At 51.1% G+C, this 22,320-nt stretch overlaps 1 protein-coding gene across 5 annotated transcripts; it reads right to left on the bottom strand.

Moving 5' to 3' along the window:
- Nucleotides 1–504: 504 nt before the first annotated feature.
- tle3b (TLE family member 3, transcriptional corepressor b) lies at nucleotides 505–22,092 on the bottom strand. 5 transcript variants are annotated; one of them, XM_035520817.2, is made up of 21 exons: nucleotides 21,628–22,090; nucleotides 20,787–21,009; nucleotides 19,861–19,961; nucleotides 19,558–19,621; nucleotides 17,710–17,754; nucleotides 12,898–12,960; nucleotides 12,636–12,740; nucleotides 8,842–9,046; nucleotides 8,653–8,669; nucleotides 6,640–6,759; nucleotides 6,442–6,492; nucleotides 6,091–6,243; nucleotides 5,484–5,616; nucleotides 5,210–5,373; nucleotides 4,855–4,931; nucleotides 4,384–4,633; nucleotides 3,229–3,476; nucleotides 2,806–2,953; nucleotides 2,564–2,714; nucleotides 2,144–2,220; nucleotides 505–1,738 (listed from the first exon to the last, which is right to left on the bottom strand). In XM_035520817.2, exons 2-21 carry the CDS (start codon nucleotides 20,808–20,810, stop codon nucleotides 1,631–1,633), a joined length of 2,304 nt encoding a protein of 767 aa, XP_035376710.1. In that variant the 5' UTR covers nucleotides 20,811–21,009; nucleotides 21,628–22,090; the 3' UTR covers nucleotides 505–1,630. The 5 variants fall into 5 exon arrangements, with proteins under 5 accessions (XP_035376710.1, XP_035376711.1, XP_035376712.1 ...); XM_035520818.2 differs by having other exon boundaries at nucleotides 8,842–9,043; XM_035520819.2 differs by having other exon boundaries at nucleotides 12,666–12,740.
- Between the last annotated feature and the right edge of the window lie 228 nt (nucleotides 22,093–22,320).

Below are 22,320 nucleotides of genomic sequence, written 5' to 3'. Positions count from 1 at the left end.
CACCAGTCGCTCACCACCACAGCAGCGGTTTTCTATCGAACCCGTTTATCGGGTCATTAAGAGACACACACTTCCAGAGGTAGCGGTGTGCTGCACAGTGTGGTTCTCTGAGGATGGTGCAAGAGCCACTGTAGACACCTGCAGAGGAGGGAGGATGGTGACTCGCTCGGCAGCGGCACATCCAGCAGTCTGGTCCTCACAACCAGGTCCAGGAAGACTAAACCACCACTCTCCTTTGATCAGACTTTTCACTCACATTCCACCTACTAGGTTTTTGCTATTCAGTGGCCCAATACAAAATGGCAGCCTGAACAGAACTCATCAGATCATCCTGGTGAGTCATAATCCAACACCAACAGAGTAGCTGTCAGAGCAGTTCAGTTCCAGTCGTGTCCTCCAAACGCGCTGCTCCCCCAGCTCCGCTCCGTTAGCCGACGCAGCTCCCCCCGTCCCTTTTCCAATACCAACAAGACAGCAGATATGGTGAAGGCCACAGACACGCAGTACAGTTAGTCAACTCTCAAAGTTTAATATTGGATTTAATTTACAAACATCTCCCTGCCTCTCTCTCTGGGTGCTCTGGTGCTCGGCAGACTCTGCCACTATTTGGCATTTGTCCATAGAACTACTGTCCACAAGGGTCCTCCAAAGATCTGCGTCCACGGCCAACAAGCCGAAAATACCAGCCAAGCTTTCAAAATGTCCTCAATGAACGCATTGTCTCAGAGACCTCTAAACACCCCCCCCCCCCCCCCAGCAGGCTGTCACCGGGCAACCCAGAGCAGGTACTTACAAAAATCAAAACAAACAAACAAAAATCCATCTTTTAAAAAAGTCCTAATCTACATATACCAAGCATCGAGGACATGAGGACATAGAAACCCATCACAAGTATACCAGGACAAGGAAATATATATATACATATAATTATATATTTATAAAATGTTTTTATTACTCCATATATACACTTTTCACAAAGTCGTTGAGGGAGTCGGGAGCTAAAAATGAAGCGCTGCTTCATATTGCATCACAAGTCATTCACTTTTAGTCAAAACAAAAGAGGAAGAGAAGAAACAACTGGACGGGAAATGAAGAGAGGAAGAGGCACGCACACGCACACTTTCAGAACCTCCACAGAGGCACGCACACACACAACCTCGGAAGCAGACCGAAAAACCAGAGGCAGCGCAACTTCAGGACTTCAGTGCCATCCAAGAGAGGTCCTCAGGTATGCTGACCGGTACGTGTCCCAAAGGCCCTGGAGCAGACTGCTCCACAGTGTCAATTTAGAGGGGAAAAAAAAGCTTAAAAAAAATAAATAAAATTAAAAAAAAAAAGTAAAAAATTTATATTTTATATATATATATATATATATATATATATATATATATATATATATATATATATATATATATATATATATATATATATATATATATATATATATATATTAAAACAAACAAACAAAAAAAACCTTAATTTTTCCAGAGTCGACGAATTGAACCTCAAGACTGTTTTCCTGTGATTGGAGGAGGGGGCAGGCCTGCACTTGGCACAATTCCACTCCAACTGAAGCCCAAAGATGAAGGTCCAATCCAAAGTCTTTGGATCCAGTCGATCAATCCTAAATCTAATAGATTACTTCATAAACTGTGGCCTTCTTGTCACCAGATCCCGTCACGATGTATTTGTCATCAGCAGAAATGTCACAGCTCAGGACAGACGAAGACTCCTTTGACTGTAGAGAAAAGTGAGAGAAGGAAGTTGAGTCATGTTAAAATCATCCTCATCACCAAGAGAACTGCTTCCAGGTGTCAGCAGAACTCCGGTTCGGATACATCGCTCAAGTCAGATACAAATTTCTGTGAGCCACATTTCAAATAATGGTAATTACAATCATTTTGTTTTACAAATTCAGAAATTTCAGGTGGCTGTCATTTTAGGAAGCTGAGAGACAAATGTGAGAATCAAACATCACATCCAACAAGTCACAGCTGGCTGCTCCGCTCAGTGTCCTCCTCCTTATGCCCATTCTTCCTGTCAGCAAGTTAAAAGCGGTGAAATGAGCTCCCTGGCTCGCACCGCTGCGGTTACGGGACGCATCAATCATGCCGTGATGGGCGGGGCAGGCTGATGGCCATACCTGGAAGATGCTGGCTCCGTAGGGCGTCCGCCACGCGTTTAGAAGGTTGTCCTTCCCTGTGCTCACGAACCATTTACCTTTACAGCGGAGACACAGAGAGTATGTCAGAGGATAGAAACGGAGGACAGACAGACAGGCACAACCCCCCCCCCCCATACGCACACAAACAGTGTAGCAGGTGACGGGTGGGTTTGATGGACAGACTGAGCTAGTGTGTGTGCAGGCATGCATGCAGGCAGAAGTGACAGCATCAGCACAAAGCAAAAAGGAGGCAAAGGACTCCAAACTTCTGACATCCACCTCGACTTGCGCTAGATTTGGTAGGTTCACCTTACAAACGAACTGAATCAAGTCAGAAGATGAGAAGCTCAGACTGAGACTCTAACGGTGTCCTCTGGAGATGGTGCAGGCAGGTCTTACCACAGTAGGCAAACTTGAGCGAGAGCACGCAGCTCTCGTGCAGGTGCAGCTGGTACTTGTCAGGCTTGGTGTGGTGGAGCACCTCCACGTTGCTGCTCTCCATGCCGACGGCCAGCCACTCGCCCGTCGGGCAGTAGCCCAGGGAGAAGATCTGCAACAAGAACTTCAGGCGGTTAGCCCCAACGGCAACACACAAAGCAGGTAGACGTGTGTGTGTGTGTGTGTGTGTGTGTCCATCCCACCTGTGAGGTGAAGTCATGTTGCTGGAGCTGCCGCCCCTCCCGCAGGTCCCACGAGCGCACTGTGTTGTCCAGGCCCCCCGTCCACAGCTTGGTGCCGTCATGAGAGATGTCTATGCAGCTGGCTCCGTCCGTGTGGCCCTGAAATTGCCTGCAGAGCCAGCAGAGAACACACGGCCTTATCGAACAATCTACCAGCAGCGCGGCGGGACTCGCAGGTTCAGGCTCGGCCCCGCAGCACTAGTGAGGCGTTTCGCTGCGGTAAAGCCCTCAGGGCTCATCTGCCGTGCACAGCACACGGACATAGTGATCGGTCATCTTACGACGTGCGTTTTTCTGGCTGCATCCAAAAGGTTACCGTGATATTACTGTTGCAGCAGTGTCTATACTGACAAACGTCCAAAAAGATATCGCTCCTGTGCGCACCTGACCAGCGTCTGGTTGTGGAGGTCCCAGACGGCGATGTTGCCGTCGCTGCAGCAGGAGAAGCAGACCTTGGCGTCGGGGCTGATGGCCAGGGCATAGCAGGCGGGTGCCGATGACGTCAGCTCGGCCTTGATGCGGGGCGTCTGCGAGGCCAGGTCCCAGATGGTCAGAGTGCTCGCCTCTCCGCCCACGATCAGCGTGCGCCCGTCAGGAAGCAACTTACACGAGCGGATGTAATTATCCCTGTTCTAAAGACACAAAGACGGAGAGAGAATGAGAACAGTGTGAACAGAAAACAGAAAAAGAAACGCTAGTCTCCAAAGACGCGATTGTTCAAGCACCCCGAGGAAACGTTTCTTTTTAAAATTTTCCAACAACAGCTTGCAATTTAATACCATTTTCTCCTCCCAGCCTATTGTGCCCCGTCCCTTCCTCCGCTCCCCACAATAATCACCGTGTCGGAGAAGGTGTGACAACATTGGCGAGGCTGGGTTCCTGTCTTCCCTGCCGCCCCCTTCGAGGGCCTCCATTACGAAGGTTAACGGAGGCAGATAGAAGACTGATAAGAGCCTGCAGAACAGCACATGCAGCTGGGGGCGCGGCAAGTGGGGTGGGTGGGTTTGGGGGGGGGCGAGCTTGAAAGGTTTCCAGTTTCAGGCCCAGAGAGGATGCGGCGCATTTTCAGATCAACAGCGGGAGGCTAGAGCTCTCATTGGGACAAATCAATAACTGGGGGCTTTCAGGCAAATTAAATCACTTTATGATGGCCACTGAACAGCTCATCAAATCCACACTGCGCCGTCATGGCTGTGGAGAAACAGGAGACTTTAACACACCAAAGAGCGCCGGCTCCATCCGCTGAGGGGGATAACAAGGGAATAATCATCTATTAAACTGAAGGACTGCGTCACAGTTATTATTCGCCCATCGCAAAGAATTCCCCATCCCCCATATCCAAGCACGCAGGAGATAACTGATGGACAAAAAGTGAAGATGGATGGCTGGAGTAATGAACAGATGAATGTGAACAAAGCAAACTGCTACAAGGTGGATCGCGCCAGGTATAGCAGGCAAGGTTCATCGAGCACCGGCCCTTCATGGGCCGCCCCAACCCGGAGACCAGCACCCCCCACACCCAGGCCTCGTCCCCCTCACCAGGCAGTCGAGCTGGGACACGGGGCTCTTGCTGCCCGGCTGGCTGATGTCCCAGATCTTGACGCAGCCCTTGCCCCCTGTGTAGACGTGGCGGGTGGGGTTGCTGATGGTGACGGCGCACACCACCTCGCCGTGGCTCAGCGTGTTGATCTGGCGGGCGTGGCGCGGGATCCCGGGGCCGATCAGGGCGTCCGGGGGGAAGGGAACGGGCTGCATCTGTCCGTCGGCGCTGACGTGGAAGGAGTAGGCTCTGCAGGGGGGGTGGGGAAACACGGCTTAAGCGAAGAGCTTCCCTCTTATCTTCAACTAGATGGAGCCATTAGATAAGCTATTTACTCCAGAACATTAGGGGCGATCAAGGTGTGAGATGGTAAGAACATTACATAACAGGATCAGGATGACCCATACAAACACATTCAAAAACACTCGTGCATGCGCGCGGACGCACGCACGCAAGAGCGAAGCACTCACGGTTTTCCTCCCGAGATTGACGTTAGGCTGGCTGGGAGACCAGGAGGCCGCATGTGAGAATGTGGATCAAACCCCGGCTGTGGAAAAGAAAGCAAAAGAACACACGTGCAAGCGTTTGAGTTCCACAGAATAGCTAGCCAGAGCTGGTATCTCCAGTTTAGCGCTGCTCTCGTTAAAGCTTGCTAAGACATGCAGGTTCTTCCTTTACACCTCAAGCCTCTTTCACGCCCACATGGAAAGCTCCAGAACATCCGCCTAGCCCCACCCCCACACGCAGCAGACATGCGAGCGGCTATAATGCAAACCAGGAGGCTCGGGTGAGGGAAGCTCTGGGCGCTAGCGGGGGGGTCCTCACCATGGGCGAACGGCCGTAGGCAGCCGCGGCCGCTGCCGCACTCATCTGGGGGGAGATGTGGAGGCCGTAGACCCCCGGGCTGGTCAGAGAGCCGTTCATCTCGGGGTGGTGGCCCATCATCGCAAATGGCGCTGCGTATGACAGAGGGGTCCGCAGGGCAGGAGCTGTTCGCGTGGAAAAACACTGGTGAGCGCAGCTTAAAAAAAAAAAAAATCTATCCTGAGTGTGCCGCGTGTGTGTGTGTGTGTGTGTGTGTGTGTGTGTGTGTTCGTACCCAAGGCCTCCATGCCAAGGGGCTTGCCCGGGATAGGCCGGAGCCCAGGGGTGGTGCTGGTGCCGGGTGTGGGTGCATCGTTGCGGGGCGTCGGGGTGTTGGACTTCAGGCCTGGGGTGGAGGACTTGTCATTCTGGACAAACAGGAAGCCATTAGAACAGAGAATGAGAAACCTGCTATGCTGAAAATCCACCAATGAACAAATCCTGACAGAGAGAGAGAGAGAGAGAGACAGACAGACTATCAGGGAGCTCTCTCCCACTAATCCGATCACATCCTGACAGCTCATTATGACCGGAACAGTATCAAAGCTCCCACACACTCCAAAACGAGGAGGAGGAGGAGGATAGGCGAGCTTCATCTCTACACTCTTCTTTAATCTCTGCCTCCCTCTCTCTCTGGCTCTCTCATCGGACGAGCTGAAGAGCAGTGGAACTGTCTGGAGAGTGAGAAGCTGTGATGAGCTCCTAGTCAGTGCTTGACCAGGCAGCCATTCATCCCACTGCCACTACAGCAAGAGAGAGGGAGAGGACGTGGGGAGGCCTCCAAGCCCCTCCCCTCTGTGCAGCAGCACTGACCAAACACTGACCAAACTCGTGCTCCTTACGTGGGGGTGGTCCTTGGCCTTGGAGGATGGGGTGCTCCCCGACGAGGCCACGGAGGCGGGGCTGTTGGGGGCGTCTTTCTTCAGCACGCGGGCCTTGTCCAGGCCGTTCTCGGGGGGAGAGTGAGCGGGACTGACCCTGGGGGTGGCCGGGTCCTGAGAGCAGATGGGAAGGGGTGTGCGCGTGAGCTTAGAGCATGGGTGTTCCCAACAGGCCAAGTCAATCCGTTGTGAACACGTGAGGAAACGCGCAACGGTGTTGAGGGTTCAAATAAAAATTCAGGTGCAGACAAACTCAGACCTGGAGCATACAAGCATGAGTGCGTAGCAAAGAATGTCATTCAGACAAGGTACCTCGTTGGACACATCAACCACCAGGTCATCACTTTTATCTCCATCGCTGTCCTGTATCCAGGAAGCATAGACAGAATCACAATTTTAAAGCACAAATCAACCAGTCAAACGCTGTAAGGCACACAAGATTCAACAATTTAAACCAGAAATCTGCCACATGAACCATGAAGAAGGGTCTGATGACCGCGCCAGACGTACATATCTGCTCAGGTTGTCCTTCTCCTCCATTTTGCGCTTTTTTGGGTCCAGACTGTAGTCTGATGAAGCCCTGTGCTTTTCGCTGGCCCGCAGACTGTCTGATGGGGACACGGAGTTGTTCTGCGGGAACAAGTGTGCAGTGACTTATAGCCGTGTCATAACAGCTCCGTATGCATGCTATTACAGTGCTATAGATCTGGACCCAGAGCGGGGCACGTGTGTAAATCCGGCCCTTGGTAAAAGCAAACATGGGCGGAGCGGAGGGTTAAGCCTCGCATGGGTGCAGCGGTGCTGCTCTGGCACCCAGAGCCGCCGGGTCCAGAGGGAGAGGCTTCCAGGCCAGGCAGACTGCAGCGCACTTCAAACGGGCCTGGGGCAGCCGGCGAAGGGCATTGGTTGGTCGGGGTCAGGAGGGTCCGGCCATCCCGGGTGAGGGTGGCACGTGGGGGGATTAAACAAGCCGACCAGAAGAGAGACAAGCCGGCAGGGGGCAGCTCGTCTTCCCATCCCCACACAGACACACAGTTAACCTCTACACTTAGCAGCACTGAACAGGGAGGTAGCGGGAGTGTGCGTGCATGCGTTACCCATGCTCCTTGGCCCACTGCCAAGACCACTCAGTCTCTTTATTGCTCTTGGTGGGTTTCCACCACAGAAGAAAAAGAAAAAAAGAAAAAGAAAAAAAAGACAGGAAGGGAGAAAGGAAGACAAAGTGGGTGAACGAGGAGGAGGGAAGGAACTGAATGAGGTACTTAGATTGAGACTGGCAGCGCGTCTGTGTGTGTGCGTGTCTGGACGGGGACACATACTAGAACAGAGAGGCTCAGTGAGGAATCAGACTGACCTAAAAGATGAGCAAGGCGGGGGTTGGGGTGAGGGGGGAAGGCACTGGCAGGCACGTTGGCTGGGCATTGAGTGGCAGAGCCTCTCTGGGCATGCCTGGGCAGAATGGCACCCTCCCCGAGCCAGAGATGGGAACTGCCAAGCCCAGGGCACGCATGCCAGGGCAAAGCCCCGGTGCCAAGCCCACAGTCCTGCTGCCTGACAGCCCTCTATTCATCCAGACAGAGAGAGAGGAGAGAGAGCAGGAGAGAGAGATGTAGAGGAGGATGTGGTCAGCCTAGGGGAAGTGTTCCCCAGGCAGGAGGAATTCTTCACTCCGCTGGAGGCCAGACAGAGGCGGGCAGGAGGCGGGCGGGGCTTCCGAACGCCACCGGTCAGTGATGCCAACAGCACCACGCCGGCCAACGAACCGCTTCAAGACAGCCATCTCTGCTACTGTTTCAGATTTAACCTAATCCTCAGGTATTAAAGTATCTAGACTGCATCGGAGGTAGAGTGAGTGAGTGAGTGAGTGAGTATGTGTGTACTGCTCCTCAGCAGGTTTAATTGGCTGCCCTTTTAAAGGTGGACTTAACATCACTCAGTACGGCCAGTTCGAGACGCCCTATCAGATGACCCACGACAACAGCAAGTCCACCGCGGCACTGAGTGGAACAGCGGGGCTAAGTGCTAACCAGAAAGCAGGCTCCGATTTCCCCCCGACGTGACTGCGCCCATTCACGCTGTGCTGTGCTCCACACACACATGCGCTCATGCAGCTGTATCTTACTCAACGGACAACTCAGAACAAAGGGTACACAAACAGGAGGATGTTGAAGAGATCAGGACAGGGGGAAAGTGTAGACAGAGAGCGAGAGCGAGGGGGGGGGAAATAAACTGGGGTAGTGGGAAGGACAAAGCAAAGCCTTTAAGACACACACAGTCAAAGTCTTTTTTAATTATGATGAAATTATAGAGCTGCTAATCCCTGCCCCACACCAGCGCTCATTTTTCACCTGGATTAAAGGCGGTTAAGCCGCGGACCCTTGCCACATCCTCCTCTTTCATTACTCTAGTTAAAGGGGCTTAGGGTGCAGTAACGTGGGCGGGCCCCACCCCTGCCGCCACACTGAACAATCCTCCACCTGCAGAACTCCCCGACAGCCACCCCCACCCCCAACCACCACTCACCGTGCTCGATTCCCGGTCTGTGGCCGCACCGACAGGACGACGAAGAGGAAGAGGAAGGAGGATGCACCAGCGGGAGGAGAAGTGGGGGGGGGGGAGGTAAACAAACAAAGTAAGAACATGTCTTCCTGCTTCACTCTGTGAGTATGTCTGATCAGGGGCCTAGACGAATAAAGCGCTCCACGGAAGTACCTCTGTGCTCCAGATCGTGATGGTTCTTCTCGTCTTTGACTGGCAGGTGAGCCTGGCTGCCCAGGGCGCCTAGGGCCAGCAGGCCAGAGCCGGAGCCCGTGCCAGGGGGCAGGCCGGGAGGCTGCAGGCTGGAGGGGTGAGGAGGGAGCTGGACTGGGGGCCCGTGGGCTGCGTGCGATAGGTGCTGGGCTTGGAGCTGCTGCTGCTGTGGAGAACACAACACGCGCACACACGAACACACACAAGCCCAAGTGGGTCGGCGGGAAAAGGTTCAGGGGTGGTAAATGCTGCAGGAGGGAAGAGGACAAGGGATTAACTGCTCTCCTCATGCAAACACACACACGGACATTAGCACCCTGACACTGCTGTTAATGTAGGGATCAAAGCAGGACCCCAGAACAAGTATATGTTCTCAACATACACGCACCCTTTCTCAGATCATTTAACACCCACTGAGTTTGGACCACAACTGTTAAAATGTCTCTGCAAGTCCTAAGTGCAATGTCCACACCCGGGCAGATAACTGACTTTTCAAATCCTCCTCCCCCGCCCACAATGCGATATGGCTGCAGATATGGCTGCAACGAACAGGGTTAAACGGTGCTAAAAGCAGCCTGAGCCATCAGCAATGAGCACGGGATTTAAGCATTCTTGTGTAATAGGTCACACTGAAAAAGTGGGAGGAAAGGCTTCTGTACTGGACTAAACCACTGCGCTGCCTCATCTTACCAACGGGCAATTAGCCACTACATTGTGCTTTCATTAACTCAGTCATCAATAATGTGGCCAGGCAGAGACATCCCCGAACAGAACGAGGGAAGGGTGTGGGGGTGGTGGATTAGAGAGTATTGCACCAAAAGAATCATAAAGCTGACACGCTCAAAATTCATCACTTCAGCAGGGACATGCAAAAATAAAGAAATAATCCTCAAGCAATGCTAACAGACCACTGCTGATAAAGATCTGACACACACAGTCCTTTCCATTTAAGCAAATGCTCCCAACTCCCTGCCCCACACACACACACACACACACACACACACACACACACTCCACCTGGAGTCACGGCAACTCCAAACAATGCAACAGCCATTTAAGGATAAGCTCCATATCACCATCAGCACTGAGTTACGATCACATACACCAGCACTGGCTGAACTGCAGTCCACGACCATACACAATGTTAGAAGCTCAAATAAACCAAGCCATCTTCCACAAATGAAGGCTCGCTCACACCCCCTCACACACACCCACCAACCCACACCCCCCAAACTGCTTTAACACTGATCATCAGTGCTGGGTAGATAGCCTGTGTCTGTTGCTGTGGAAATGAGAGGAGGAGACTGTTAAATGCACTCCACCGTCCAGCTACACATCTGCACAACCCCCCCCCCCCCCCCCCCCCCACAACCTACCACATATTAACGTGCACGCGGGAGACCTTCGTACAACGGTGGGTGATCTTTTACCAGAAATGCACAGCATTTGAATGTCTGTACCTCAATCTCATCACGCACCACAGGACGGGCCAGAGCTACTGGAGCAAGGCCATCTCAACTCGTGGTCTTCCATGGAAATGTGAATTTGAAACCCAAATGTGCAACACCAGCATGCAAAGCGGCCGTGGGCAACATGAGGGCGCCGTGGCCTGAAGTACCACTTTCTCCAGCCCAGCTCTGGGGAGAGACGCTGCTGGCTAAGTGACGCAGATTACCATTTATATGGGCTGGATAGATAACCATCGTGGATGAGTAATCTTTTTTTAGCAAGCGTAGGGATGTGCAGACGGGTGTGTTTGTGTTCTCGGATTCTGTAAACAAGTCTTCCTCATGTATTAACCATGTCATTAACATAAGTGAGCTGCCCGTTTTAGATCCTCCCAAATATAAGCTTCTTAATCGTTGGTTCCCTACGTCAGAGCGAGCTCATCAAGAACATATTACACGCTGCTCTCCCTGCTAGCCTTTGTTTTTACCTCTTCAGGAAGGACACACACACACACACACACACACACACACACACTCCTACTCCTCTGTATGAACTCTTGGCTTTTCCTCCACGGTGCGCCCAAGTCTGTAACAAAGTGTGCATGACTATTCCTCCTTTATACCTTCACTTCCCCTCAAACCACCGACACCTTCAACCGGGATGCAGAAACCGGTTCCGAGCTGCTGGATTCCGTCGTTAGTCTAGCGCTGCGGCTAACGTGGTAGCCCCTCAGTGGCACAAGACCATCAGAATAAGCGCTGGGCCACTGTGTGGATACTGAGAGCAGCTAAGCAGACAGACGCCTCTTCATTACATCACCAGTCTCACAGCAGCCAGCGGAAGCCGCAGGGACAACTGCAGGGAGCAGCAGACACCTCCCCCTCGCCACCTCCTTTCAGTTCTCCTCGCTACACCCATCTTTCTCCCTCCCTCATTTCTCTTTTTTCTCTACCTACCACCCACCCACCCCACCTCATTGTGTTTCCCATTCCAAGCTTCTTCGCTCTCCCTCCTGTTTGTGAGCGCCAAACACTGCTGGCTCCAGATTAACAGTGAATCTTTAATGACCTGCATCACCCCCCCCCCCCCCAATCCCTTCCTCTCCTCTCACACTCTCAGCCAGGAGACAGATTGATCTTTTGCCATCTCTTTATCCAACAAATAAAAGCTTGTTTTTCCAGCCGGTGTGTGCGCGCGCGCGCGCACGCGTCTCTCTCACAGTGCAGCTCGTCTGCCTGACTGCTTCTCTCCATTTTCCAGCCATCGTGATAACAAGGAGACACTGAGGGTGAGTGTGTGCACACGCTTGCGCGCACACGTGGATACCCGTTTGTTAAAAGTCAGCCCCCCCTCTGCCAAGCTGCTCTGCTGGATGTCCGTCTGCTAAATGGCGGAGTCCCGTGGACAGTTGCATTCAGCTGGATGGGAAGAAGCAATTACCTTGAAAATGGGGGTCAGAGGCTCGGCTGGTTTGCCTTAATTGAATTCCAGTATGTGGCTCCAGCTGCCCCGCCCCAGTTCGGAGAGGGGCTCAGCCCCTGCAGACGCTTGCCTAAGCCCAGACCCGTACAGGGATCGAGATAACCGATGCGCCACCGTCGCCGTGGAGGTCAAGCCACCGGTTCTGCATGCGTCATTCACAGGCTGCCATGGCAATCTCTGGTGGAACTTAAATGACCGTGGGATTTGTAACACAAACACACACCCACACAAACAAAGCCACCGCACACACACGCGTGTCATTTTGGCATGAATTTCCTTCATGCTAACTCTGGCTAAAGTAATCCAGACCAGTCAAGAGTTGAGCTGCGCGCGCCCCCTCGCTCCAGGACCCCCGGAAATGCAATACACAGATGGTCTCAAATCAAAGCGAAACAGCCAATGACATCACAGGTTAACACATTCAGAGACGGCTGATGAGGGCGCATGAGCTGAACGTAAATGGTGTTGAATGTGTCACCTGGCAAAGCAAAACATAAATAAATAAATAAATCAAACTCAGACCAATAACGGCAGGGGCAAACCTGCACGAGGCGGCTGACAGCCACTAATCCCGCACCTTGTCTCCGTCTGTCAATCGACTCTCATTTTTAACCTGAGCCAAACTTTCCTGTTTGAAGTTGTGTCGGCTCTGACAGAGACAGGGAGAAGCTGGCGGTAAACGCGTCCTGTGCTAATTAAAAGCTGTGGCTGCCTCCAACACAGCCGTCTGTATGGGGTGGTTGTGTTTTTTCGGCTTCAATCAGCAGGCATGCAGATTTGCCCCTGGGACTGGCCAAATGAAGGAAGAAGAGGGGTATACACACGGTGAGGGGCAGATTGGGAAGTCCACGTACCCCGATGATGGCATTCAGCTCGGTCATTGTCACTTGCTTAGCACGCTCAACAGCCTGGGCTACCTGCTGTTGGTGCTGGGAGAGACAGACAACAATCAGTTAACATTTCGGCGGCGATTACAAGCATACCAGGTGTGGATTACAGGATATGTGGAATGTGCGCATGCATGTCTGAGCTGCCCAGGAGGGGTGGGGCATGATTAAGAATAAGGAAACAGTGGTATATATTTACCTCTTGTGACAGAAAAGGCATGATTTGGGCAAGAATAGCGTTGAGCCGCTTCGCAATCTCAGTCTGGAAAACAACGAGAACAATCTTACTAAAGACGACGCTCTTTACAGGAAGCCTTTGCTTTTAAACACTGCCCTTCCCATCAGCTCAGTAACCTCCCGTTAGCCTCACAGACTAACGGCGCTCTACACTCTCAGGTGACGGGCAGAAGTATCACGCAGAAACAGCCCTGCCGTAATGCGTCACGCCAGCAGCAGGGCTGCACCAGGGATAAGCTAAAAAGGCTAACAACGGCAAAGACGCCATACATGTCTGGACGGGCCTGAAAACCGCTGCCCATCTGGCCTGTGGGAGAGGGAGAGAGAAGAGCATCTGCCTTCAGCTCCATAGCTCTCCCTCATTACCTAGACAGATTATTTCATTAAGATGCTGGAATATTGCTGATGCCGATTTGGGGCTCCGAGATAAACGACGCTGAATGGCGGCGCTAAACTATCCCCACAGCAGAGGTGGCCAGCACTCCTCGCCGCAGCCGGCCCAACGAGAGGAAAAAGGAGAAATAGTAGAAGGGGTGGCGGGGACGCGAAGAGCGAGAGAGAGGGGAGCGTGTCAGAAGGCGGCTGAAAACTGGGGTGGTGAACAAATTGATTATAGGAGAGAGCAGATGGCTCAGCAGGTGAGGGAGGAGAGAAACCCTTCTCTTTCTCTCCTTCACATTCTGTACATTTCTGCCAGCTTTGGCCTGTGGAAGGGTGGTGACCCTGTCCCGTAACGGGAGACAGGCAGAGGAGATGGGGGTGTGTCGCTTAAGAGTTGCACACTCATTCTTTCTCTCTCTCACTCACGCACACACACACCCACACACCCTTTTGAGCCTCAGTGCCTCCATTCCAGAGCCACTCTCTCAGGTTGCCCCAGCAACCATGCTGGCCCTATCTCGCTCTAAGATCATTATGGAAATTGGAGCTCTGTTTGACCAGGGCAGGCAGGGAAATTATATTATGCGCACAGGGGCGGGTCATTAAACCGGATTTTCAGCCTGTCCGTCAGATCAACTCAGCCAATTAATGTGGATAAACGGGTCAGCGGGGGGAAGGGAACAATGGCACCCACCACCATTAAGTGTGTCTGCGTGTGCGGGTGAGGGACCAAACGAACCCACTGATCCCAGAAACACAACCACACTACAGGAAGGGCTGAATTTCATCATTTCCTCTGTGACCTATGGCACCAGATCAAAACCAGATGAGAGTGAACCAGGTGGTGCGCCGTTCAGCCCACACCCTCGCACTCCGCACAGCGTGGGGGAGTTCACGTCTGGCCTCAGGGCCCACCCCACCACCCCGCCCCAGACATGCGCAGCTACTGTGGAAAGAAAGAAAGCTGAGCTGTGCGAGAGCATGAGCTTGGCCACACAAACTGGAGCTCACTGAAGCCATTGGTCCAGGAGGCTGGGGGGGTGGGGGCGTCTATGCCCGGTTACATGGAGGTAATGCCCCTATTCTGCCCCCGCCTCACTTCTCCGTTTCACTCTGAGTCGTGGGAGGTCGGGCAGAGACTTCCTCGCAGCAAGGCGTGTGGAAAGCTTTTAGTGCTGCTCTGGCACGCATGGTGCAAAAAATAGAACGTTGTCGCTTTAAGGCTTGCAAGACCGGAGGAAGCCCTTCTGCATGGCTTCGCTATCTAGAGCACCCCGCAAAACAAAATGCACGCACGCACACACACACACACGGAACCAAGCGCCTGTTGCAAGTGGTGTTAGCTAAGCAGAGTGCAATACTGATGATGACGATTAATCATTGGATAGAAAAAGTATACAGCCTTAAAATAAAATAAATAAACAAATAAACAAACATTCACAACATAAGGGCACTTTTAACACACGTAAACAACTAAACTACTGTTGCACCCGCTCAGACTCCACCCCGTCTAATCCCCCCTCTGGCTTGAGGCAAAAAGGCTGCATTGACTGGCAATGCTGTGTGTGCATCTGTGTGTTTGTGAGCGAGAGAGAGAGAGAGAGATTGGGGGGGGCTCACTGCTCTCCTTGGGCCATTGTTAACGCGCAGCAAATCCTGCTCTAACTGTTTATTGATGTCTGTGTTTCCCTGAGCACTGATCTCCCGGGAGCAGGGCCAAGGGCCACGGCCCCAACGGCCCCAACCGCCCAGCTCGGGTAACAGAGTACTGGGCCAGATGTTGCTGAAACCACACACACACCATAAAAATGACTATGTTAAAGCAAAGTCTTCTAACTCATTACAGACCCTCTTAGTATTTTCATTACAGGACACCAGAAACACTTTTGCACAAAGCATATTTTACACTTGTCCTGTAATAAACAAACACAAGCATTTTGGAAGGTTCTGCCATCACATTTCCTCAAAACATATTTTTCCCCTAATAGAACCAAGAAAACAGAATATATGGGCGTCAAAAAAGCTAAATGGTTTCCTGAAAAAGTCCCTAATACAGAAGCAGAATGTCTAATAGGGCTTTCACACATGTTGGAGACACTGGCAGCTAATTACACAGGGAATAAGGCCTAAACCAAGACTTCTCATGGTAGCTAATAAGTCCCCGAGGGCTGTCACATGTCGAGCAGAAATACTTTTGTTTATGTCAGAGGAATACTAAATGAAGACCATCCTTCAACATGTTCATTAACAGCACTGCCTCTGTCTCTCCGCCTCCGCACACCAACATTACGACACCATTTCAAAATCGCTCCAGCAGATTACTGTGCTTTCAATTAGGTAATAAACCAACCGAAAGAGAGATTGCAGTCCCCTGGTGCTCCCACCATGCGCAGCTCTCGTTGCATGGGCACAGCCTTCCGCAAGCCACCCTGCCAACCCAGCCTCTGCCCCCAGCCATCAGGTCAATGGTAAGAAAAGGATCTACTTGGATTCTAGCAGCAATTTAGAGACTAGCTATGAGCATGTATGGAGGCATTCTGTAATCAACCCCACACACACACACACACACACACACACACACACACACACACACACACACACACACACACACACACACACACACACACACACACACACACACACACACACACACACACACTCTCTTGAAAGAGGACTGCCACACTGAGCTAGTTTGCTTTGGCTCACAGACAAGTCAACCATCATCACCTTGGCAAACAATTCCTGGAATCCTAAATAAATTATTCATCTGAACAAGCTCTCGGCCTCTCCTCCCCTCTCTAAATCCTTCCCTCTTTCTCCCCACCTCTCTGGACATGGAGAGAAATTTTCTTAACGCAGGCTTTCTGTGCAAGCTCCTTGTTGACAAGCAGGAAGCACCAATAGAGAAAATGGAGGAAGTGGGCACTCTGCGGTGCCGACCAGCAGGGTGCCAACACTGCACAATAATTAAAGCCCCGATCAATCACCCTTCCCGCCCTTAACGACCACCTGACTCCAGCTCCAAACAATGCCCAATAGACATCTGGCCCTCCTGACTGGCATGAGGTCAGACAACTGGACCAGACCAGGACAAGCTTAACATTTGTTGTAAACACACACACCACCCACACACCAACCACACACACATACCAACCACACACACACCCGATTCAACCGAACCCCAACTCCTTTCACTAGCCTTCCATTTGTTTAACATAGTCTACACCAAAAACCCAGTACACTAATTCTTTTTAATTTAATCACATTACTGGGACACTAATTGTTGTATTTATTTATGCAATAGCCCATCCTCAACCCTGATCCTTGATCACATGGCATGTGTGTGTGGGAGAGGTTTGTTTCTTTGCCTCGCCCAGAGCAGCTAAGCCACACCACTATGTACAATAGAAGTGCGAGAGTCTGCTCACTCTGTACTGTTTATTTAGACACAGGTGCATCATACACTCAAAAACACACACACACACACACACACACACACACACACACACTCAGAAGGTACAAATCCGCAGGCCTTCACCGATAATCTTAAGCTGGCACACTCTCGACAGGAGTGCTCAAAGCCTGGGTCCCTGCATCACATGATTCTTGCTGCATATTAAAAACAAGTCATTTAATTTCTCTCTCAACTTTTTTTTTTTTTTTAAGACCAGGCTCCAACATGCATGCACTCCCCCTACCAAGTACACAGGGGGGCCGCCGACACTCGGCGACTGCTCTGCCACAGCTGGCCTGGTGTGTGCACTACCGAGGCACAGTGTGTTAGTCTGATCGTATTCAGGGCCCCGTTGGCAGGCACAGAACTGTCAGCACGTCACACCTCCCCGCACTGCTCAAGGGCAGCCGAGCTCCTGCTCATCTCTCCTCTCCCTCGCCGTCGCCGTCGCACTTCTGCACCGTGTGCCGCGTTCTCTGCGGCTGACGCAATGCCACCGAGTTCTCCTGCGGCAGGCACTACTGTGCATTAAAATAGTAGTCACACACCTCGTTGGAAGGAATCAGACCTGGGTAAACACGAGGACGACGTGTGCAGCACGTTCCACGCACTGAGGAAGCAGCCAGACGCAGCCCCGTGGGAGACCAAGCACAGCTAGAGTGCCCCACGAGAAGACACAGCCTTTACCACAACACTTGCTACACGGCTTCCAGAACAACTCGCCTGTGCATTACTGCAAATTCTCTCCAAACATCCAGAGCAACCTTTACCCCGAACAGACCTAAGCTTTTCCAAACAACAAAAAAAATTACAATAACCAGAAGGGGGGGGGGGGGGTGCGAGTGTAATCAGGACATGCAAACAGAGCACAGCCCCAAGGCATTTACGCCAGGAGCACGACATTGTCCTTGATGAAGGAAAATGAGAGAGGCCACATACCTGTTTGTGCATTTCAATGTTGAGCCCGTAGGACATCTCGTAGTACTGCAAGTGAAAGGAAGACACGGATAAGACACGGCAAACAATGTCATCAGCACGCACAGAAACTCTCCCCTGCCCTCACAGCTCAGAACGCACGGATGTGCATGCTAAACACACCAAATCCTGGAGGCTGGTGAAGACTACTGCTTTTGTACAGATGGTCCTGAGGTGGGATGACATAATACCTCTCCTGTTTGCTATTATAGCTGAGAAGGCGCATACACTTCAGCAGGAAAAGGAAAGACTGAGGTGAGCTGACTGGGAATCCCAGCCATCAGTCAAAGGTATTCCAGGCCCCTGGAGTTCCTGGTGAGTTCTGCCTCCAAAATACATTCCAGACATCTCTGCACAACTCTGGGAGAGCGGAGGCTTATCAGGCATCCAATCAGAAGGCCCGGCAGGGCAACGTGCCCAGCGTGACAGCGCTCTCAGTTTGAGTTGCAGTACGCCAGGGAACAAAAGGCTGCAGGTTTTTCAGAGTTCCACATCGCACGCGCCTCAAACAAGGTGAGCACACTGAAATCTGACCACCTGCTCCCTCTGGCCTAACCGCTGGTGCCCTCAATCACAGCAACCATGACAGAGAAATCAGTGTGCTCGAAACTCCCCAAAAACAGCACATTAGCCTGAACGCTCACGTGCTAACACAGTGTCATGCTGGCTCGAGCTAGCTTCTGCCTTATTCTTTCTTCCTCCACCATATCCCCTTCCTACTTAGTTTGGTATGAAGAGAACCGTTATGGTCGATGTGGCTTGGCTCCGTCTATTCTGTGCTAGCATGGAGACACAGTCGCCTGCAGCTCCCAGCTTCGGGATCAAGGCCCTTCCCCCATGCCTGTTTCACTCCATTTACCCAGCATTGCCCATTATCTCACCCTGCATTCCTGTGAAAAAAATAATATTTAACAAAAGTACCGGCATGTGAATCCCCACTTGTCCAAATAAGATAAGAGAGGTTAATACAGTTCACCTCGCGCACGCACACACACACACACACAGGTCCCTGCTCTTACATCAGAGCCTGCAGGAACTGTTTTTCCTTTCGCTATGCACATGTTTCCAGAAACATGGAATCCAAGTAAAGGTGAATGGTGAGCCATTAATAAATTGATCTGGATGAAACAGCACTGCAGGGTGCCAAACAGCTTCAAGTCTGTTTACACGTCAACTTTGGTAGTATAACCAAAGCTAGTTACACACACACACACACACACACACACACACACACACACAAATGAAAAAATATATATATTCATAAAATACATTTGATCTAAATTTGATTACAGTAGAAATTTAATCATAAAATATTTTCTGTCTTTTTAAAATATTTTTGAAACAACTGTGAGTGAAAAATCTGTTTCAACCCTGAATAAATCATATCCACATATACACATTAAATTACATCCCTAAATGAAAGTTTGCTAGACAGCACACAACTCTGTAAGCCAGGTGTGTGGGAAGGGGTGTCTACAAACACAAACGGGTCAGAGTAGGACTCAGGGTGACCCATTACACTCGGCCCCAAATGCTGGACACCTGACCCTACTGCTCTTTTGCAACACACACACCTCCCTAAACCCAACTTTGCTACTCTATTCAGACACAACCCCCCCTCCCTACACTCAACTTTGCTACTCTATTCAGACACACACCTCAAATCTGAACTTTGATACTCTAAATTTATCAAAGCAAACACTATCAGGGAGCTAAAGAGGGGCAGTAAACACTAAATGTTAACATCTGGCTGTCAGCGCTGCTGTTTTACAGGACATGATGTAACAGAGCTCACTGCATCGGCACCCTTACCATGACGTAGTGACGTTGCATCTCTGTCTTCTCGTTGGCTAGCTTGTCATACTCCACCTTAAGACTAGAACAAATGACAAAACATGCTTATTAGAATGTCCACCGCACCTGCTTAGAAAAGACAGCACACTGCAATTTATAGGGTGTAAACAATCTCTCTCTGCTATAAATAGCCTTTTAGTGTGAGCCACTGGTCCAAGTGTAGTCTAAATCCCAGCTGCTGACCTAAGTGTAGTTGATGGGCCAACACTCTGAATGCGTGCTAACATACACATGCACTGCAGGGAGATCACCCATGTTTACCTGTGATACTGCGCTTGAAGGAACTGAAACTCGTCTTTGATCCTGTCACAGGATTCTGCTACTGTGAACTTGAACCCGGGCTGCCCAGGCTGATGAGGTGCCTGCAAGGCGAAGATCATTTCACTTACAATCTCGTACAAAGTCAACACACCGCCAGGCTGTGCCCGCGCGACTACTGCGACCGTTACCAAAACAATCGTCTCTCGCCATCAGGGCGACTTTAAGAGAGACTGCGAGAGTAATATGACTCATGGCCACAACCGCTGGCGGTGTCAATAACACATTTCATGCTTCCTGATTCTCGGGGAAATTATATTCCGTCGGCGGCTTGAAGTGCGGTTTGTCGGAGCTGGCCGTGCGATCCCTCGAGCTCGGCCTGGTGGTGGTTTTTATACTGCTGGGAAAAGCCACCATCACTCAGCAGCGTTCCCCGTGACACGGCTCGATGGGTCACTGCGTCTGAACAGCTCACACACACACAAACTAACCTGATTTCTCCCCCCCCCCTCACTCTCTCTCTCTCTCTTTGCACCTTCACTATCTCTTCTTTCGCTGCTTCAGACCACCAGTAGACTACCGTTCACGCGATGCCGTACTCATTATGTCATTTCAAACTCTGCATACGTGTTTGTTGTTTGTTTTGTCTTTACTTTACTAGCTAAAATAATCAGACAATCGATGTTCACTCAGTCGACGTAAACACAAAGTCAGCGAGGCGAAGCTCCTTTGTTTATTCTGGCCGTTAACGGCAGATAAAGGCCAGCCACCCTGCACGCGGCTCCGAACGCAACGTCACAGCTCTCCACAACAAAGTGCACACATTGCGCGCGCCAAGGGCTGGAGGGGTATTCAGAACGCGGCGAGCACGACCAGAACGGAGGCTATCAGCAGCGGTATAATCCTGCATCAGTTGGGGATGTACTCACCGGATGCCGGCCCTGCGGATACATCTTGTGTGTATCCTCTCTGGGGTGTGGGTCCAGGAGATGTGGCGCGCTCCAGCACGATAATCCCAGTGGGTCAGCAATAGTCTCGTCACCCCTCCCTGCACTCGCAGGCGCGCGGACAAAGCCCAGCCCTCGATGTTAAGGTTTCCTTCCACGCAGCCTGGCTCTCTCAATCCTTCTCCTTGATGTCAAGATCCGTATGCTTCACGGTCAGAGGCAAACAGGCGAAGAGAAAGCACAAAACAGGGCATTGGCTGCATGTCCGTGCTATTAATGCAAGTAGAAGACGTGCGAGCGAGAACACGATAGTTGGTATAGTGGCGACAACTATGTGAGAAATTCAAGTCGTTTCGGTTCGGGTCTGGATGCTAGCTACGGCTACGAAGCTGCCCGGGTGTCCGTGCGCCTTCTTGCAATAACAAGATTTCCTGGTTTTGGAGGCTAGTGTTTACTTTAATCCGAAAAGATTCTCAGGATCCGTCTAAAATCCGCGTGTGTATTGTCTGCCGGGTGCTCTCACACATTTCAAACAGCCTAGTATCAAAATGGTTACTAACAATATTGAACTGCAAAAAAAATAAGATACAAGCAATATAAAAAAAAACAGCAATTTGTTTAATTTAACCGTCTAAAGATCAATTCTAATGCAACTACAAAATGAAATGTTCCGTCAGCAGTGAAAGCTGTAACAGCAAGCTTTAAGGGGAAGGAAAACGGAACAGAAGACAGTCAGTCTATAAGGGTGCTCTGGACTACCCGATCGCTACAGTCAGCAGTCTAGTCGTCTAGATTACAAGTGGCTTCTCATCCTCGTAGTTACCTTTGTCTCCACAAAATCCCCCTCGGACGCAGGCTCACAACACCGATAGTCCCAAACACTGAAGAATTGTCAGTCGTTCACTCGTGACCTTACGATGGGGCGCCTACTGCGCGCTAGACAGAAGAGTCGCTGGCCGCGCGACGTGCAATCCCAGGTTGTGACGAGTTCTTTTCGGAAATGTGGCGGTGCGTTTGAGGAGCAGCACTGCGAACGCTGCCTTTCCAACTCAACGGCGGTCAATAGTAGATTAGAAATTCGTTCCCGGCCTCACAAAGATCCAATCGTAGTACGAGAGCCACGGGTGACTCTTCAACTCCCCCCCCCAAAAAAAAAAAAAAATTTGATGTTTTAAAAGGTCTGCTGGTGTTTATATTAAAAAAAAAAAAAAAAAAAAAAAAAAAAAGTTTACGCTCGAACGTGCCAGCCTCCTGCAATAGCTTTGCCCAGTTACTCCACCACTCGCTGTACCACACACAGACTGCCCACTGACACGAGGATTCAACTGCCGCGAGAGCGAACCGAGATAGCCAATCAGATATTCAGAAGGACTTTATCTAGCCTGACCAATCAGACAAAGAGGCCCACGTGGGGTATGCTGCCGCCTCGCGCGCTGATTGGACTATAAATACCTGACCTCATGTTCGCCATTTTGGATCTAAACATGTTTTCCCTCCAGACAAACAGCTTACATGG

Source organism: Electrophorus electricus, chromosome 23 (genome assembly GCF_041902795.1).
Source record: "Electrophorus electricus isolate QZ-2024a chromosome 23, ASM4190279v1, whole genome shotgun sequence".
In the NCBI taxonomy this organism is placed as follows: Eukaryota; Metazoa; Chordata; class Actinopteri; order Gymnotiformes; family Gymnotidae; genus Electrophorus; species Electrophorus electricus.
This window is presented reverse-complemented; position numbering and strand designations above follow the sequence as displayed.

Excerpts from the sequence above, each read along its gene's own strand:
- tle3b (XM_035520817.2), bottom strand. The coding sequence starts at position 20,810 with ATGTATCCGCAGGGCCGGCATCCG. Across the intron at positions 6,244-6,441 it reads TGGTTGATGTGTCCAACGAG|GACCCGGCCACCCCCAGGGT; the intron begins GTACCTTGTCTG and ends ATCTGCTCTCAG. Across the intron at positions 3,477-4,383 it reads TGTCCCAGCTCGACTGCCTG|AACAGGGATAATTACATCCG; the intron begins GTGAGGGGGACG and ends TTGTGTCTTTAG.